General features: G+C 33.6%; 1 protein-coding gene across 1 annotated transcript in view; it reads right to left on the bottom strand.

Moving 5' to 3' along the window:
• The window catches only part of LOC117125133, a 3,450-nt gene extending 1,021 nt beyond the window's left edge, over positions 1-2,429 (bottom strand). Inside the window, exons 1-3 of the mRNA XM_033271533.1 lie at positions 2,213-2,429; positions 867-1,177; positions 164-518 (exon numbers count right to left, since the gene is read on the bottom strand). Of these exons, the coding sequence (XP_033127424.1) occupies positions 164-518; positions 867-1,177; positions 2,213-2,393 (847 nt within the window). The 5' untranslated portion in view covers positions 2,394-2,429. The remainder of the gene's footprint in view (positions 1-163; positions 519-866; positions 1,178-2,212) is intronic.
• Positions 2,430-2,500: the final 71 nt, after the last annotated feature.

The following is a 2,500-nucleotide window of genomic DNA, read 5'->3' as shown; positions in this document are numbered from 1 at the left end:
TTTCGAAAAACGGTGCGTTTTAAATTGTGTTTTACAGGGATAACAGCTTATGGAATAGAACAAGGACACAAATCTCCAGAGTTCTGGATATAAACAATGGTTGTCCCCTATATTTTTGCTATAATAATGTGAATACATAAATCAATTCAGTAATTCATCTTACTCGTTGATTGGTTTATTGTAGAATCACCAAGTGAATCATTCGTAGTAGTACGTCTAGAGTCAATGTCCGAAACAGTAGTTGGAAATTCTTGGGATAAAGTTGAAGTTTCTGGCAAATTTGGAAATATGTCAATCGAAATATTCCATCTGTTTGCTTTTATTGTACCCGAAAATGAAGTCACCTCACCAAAGCGATCTTGAAGATACTTTAGTAAACTGGGTGTATTACCGAAGCCATCGCTGTCATCTCCAACCCCCCATCCAGTGACAGACGTTGAAAGCTTTTCTCGATTCGAAATAGTACTGCCGTTAAGGTTGAGAATAGCATCAGGTTGGTTGTAGCGTCCACTTTCAATCTATGAAAAACAAATATCGGTGGCCTACTTAATTAGAAAGATAATGTGCCATCTTTAAGTTCAACTAATTATTTAACAGTGTTAGTGAATAAAACTCTATTAAATGCAGACAAACCTAATGATTTGTTGTATACTGATAAACAATAGAAAATAATTAATAACAATAAATAATCATATCGATATTGTATTTATAATATTTATAAATCGATAATAATAATAATAATAACGATATTATATTATTATTATTATTATTATTATTATTATTATTATTATTATCATTATTATTATTATTATTGTTATAATGCTGATTATTGGTCGATGGAGTAATAATACAAAAAAATAACATACAATTATGAGCCTATGGATATTTAAATAGCTTGGCAGGTTGATAACCCATCTGACGGCTTTATACGAAGCAAGCACCAACACCACCGCATTCTGTGGATTGCCGCCTTTCGGTGGTTGTACATCAACTGTTGTGTCCTCCATGTTATCCCCAACTTCAATCCCGCGATGCATGGATATCACGTGCACTTGTTGCTGAGAAACCTGATGTTCCTTCACACAACTGTTAGTTTTGATTTGTCGTCGGCCCATGTACGCGGTTGCAGCTGAACCAGAGTAATCAGCTACTTTGACTTGGCAGTCCCCAACTTCCGCTAAAAATGAAAAATAATTATCAGTTAGATGTGGGCTAAACTAATATTAATTGATTTTCGACTGTAGTGCTACCACAATACTTTCATTTATTCCCTATCCATTTTTATTTATTAATTTGTTTTCACCGAAATGGTAAGGTTAACTTTCTGTTTTGAACATTATAATTTTAATAAGTAGGAAATAGCCTAGTAAAAATATTTACAAACTAGGGATGTCATTTTTTAGAATATTAAGAAGTCTTGCATATTTAAAGTTTGAACAATAATTAAAATGAATTAAAAGTAAAACAATTGAAAATGTAGACACCAGAAGAACGTCTCTACTACCAAAACAAGAGAAAAGTAAATAATTTTGAAATAAAAAACGTTTTTAGACATAGCGTGGGCCTATCACGTGACTGATACAGTGTATATTTAGCTTAACAATATAATACACGTATATAGTATATATTAGGCCTATATCATGGTACAATATAGAGATAAACTCTAACCCGTCTTGTGGTAATACTGATGATTAGGATATTTTAGTAATTTCATTTTGATGACGAAAGTGGATGTACCGGTAATACTCGAAAATGCATGACGATTATTTGAAAAAAAAAAATATGACGAAAGCTTTTATTACATCATCTAGAATAGATAAATTGTTTTTTTTTTTTTGTAATATAATATAAAAGCATTTTCAGCCAATTTCCCCTTCTGAAAGAGACATTTAAAGCTTGGTTTCCATACAATAACTACACAGTCGCTACACAGCTGTCCCTGACGCGTGCTGTCCCTGACGCAATCAGGAACGCTCCCGCATTCAATCTTTTTAGGGGGCTTGCGCTTGATGGACTCCGTGGCTGTGCTAGCTCCCCATCTGCTTTAAATGTATTTAAATATTTATGTGACTGCAATTTTAGGTGAGGCACTTGAAATTGAATTAAAAAAAAAGAAAGAAACTGACCAATCAGTGTCGCCAAATGAGTCGGCGATATCGTGTAGTGATTTTTATGGAAACCAGGCTTAACAGAAATCATCATGTAAACTTACGTCGGCAGTTGCAAGGATTGTATCCATCTTTCAGGCATAAGCATCTGTTATCAACGCAAGATGCCTGAAGATTCCAACAGATTGGTTCCTGTATAGATGCTAGCTCGATACACTCTGGAGCATCGGGACAAACGTCTGAAGGTGGGGTGCTCGCAAAAACAGTCATACATTGTACAGCCATAATAACTAATGAAATGAATTATATTTATTTATAACCTTGTATATTCAGGGAGATGTAAAAATACATACATACATTTATTAAATCTATGTATTAAATATGTGTACCAA

This window comes from Anneissia japonica, unplaced genomic scaffold (genome assembly GCF_011630105.1).
Source record: "Anneissia japonica isolate Jap-2015-1 unplaced genomic scaffold, ASM1163010v1 scaffold9_len2422644_cov172, whole genome shotgun sequence".
Taxonomy (NCBI): Eukaryota; Metazoa; Echinodermata; class Crinoidea; order Comatulida; family Comatulidae; genus Anneissia; species Anneissia japonica.
Note: the sequence above shows the minus strand (reverse complement) of the source record. Positions and strands in the feature narration are given on the sequence as shown.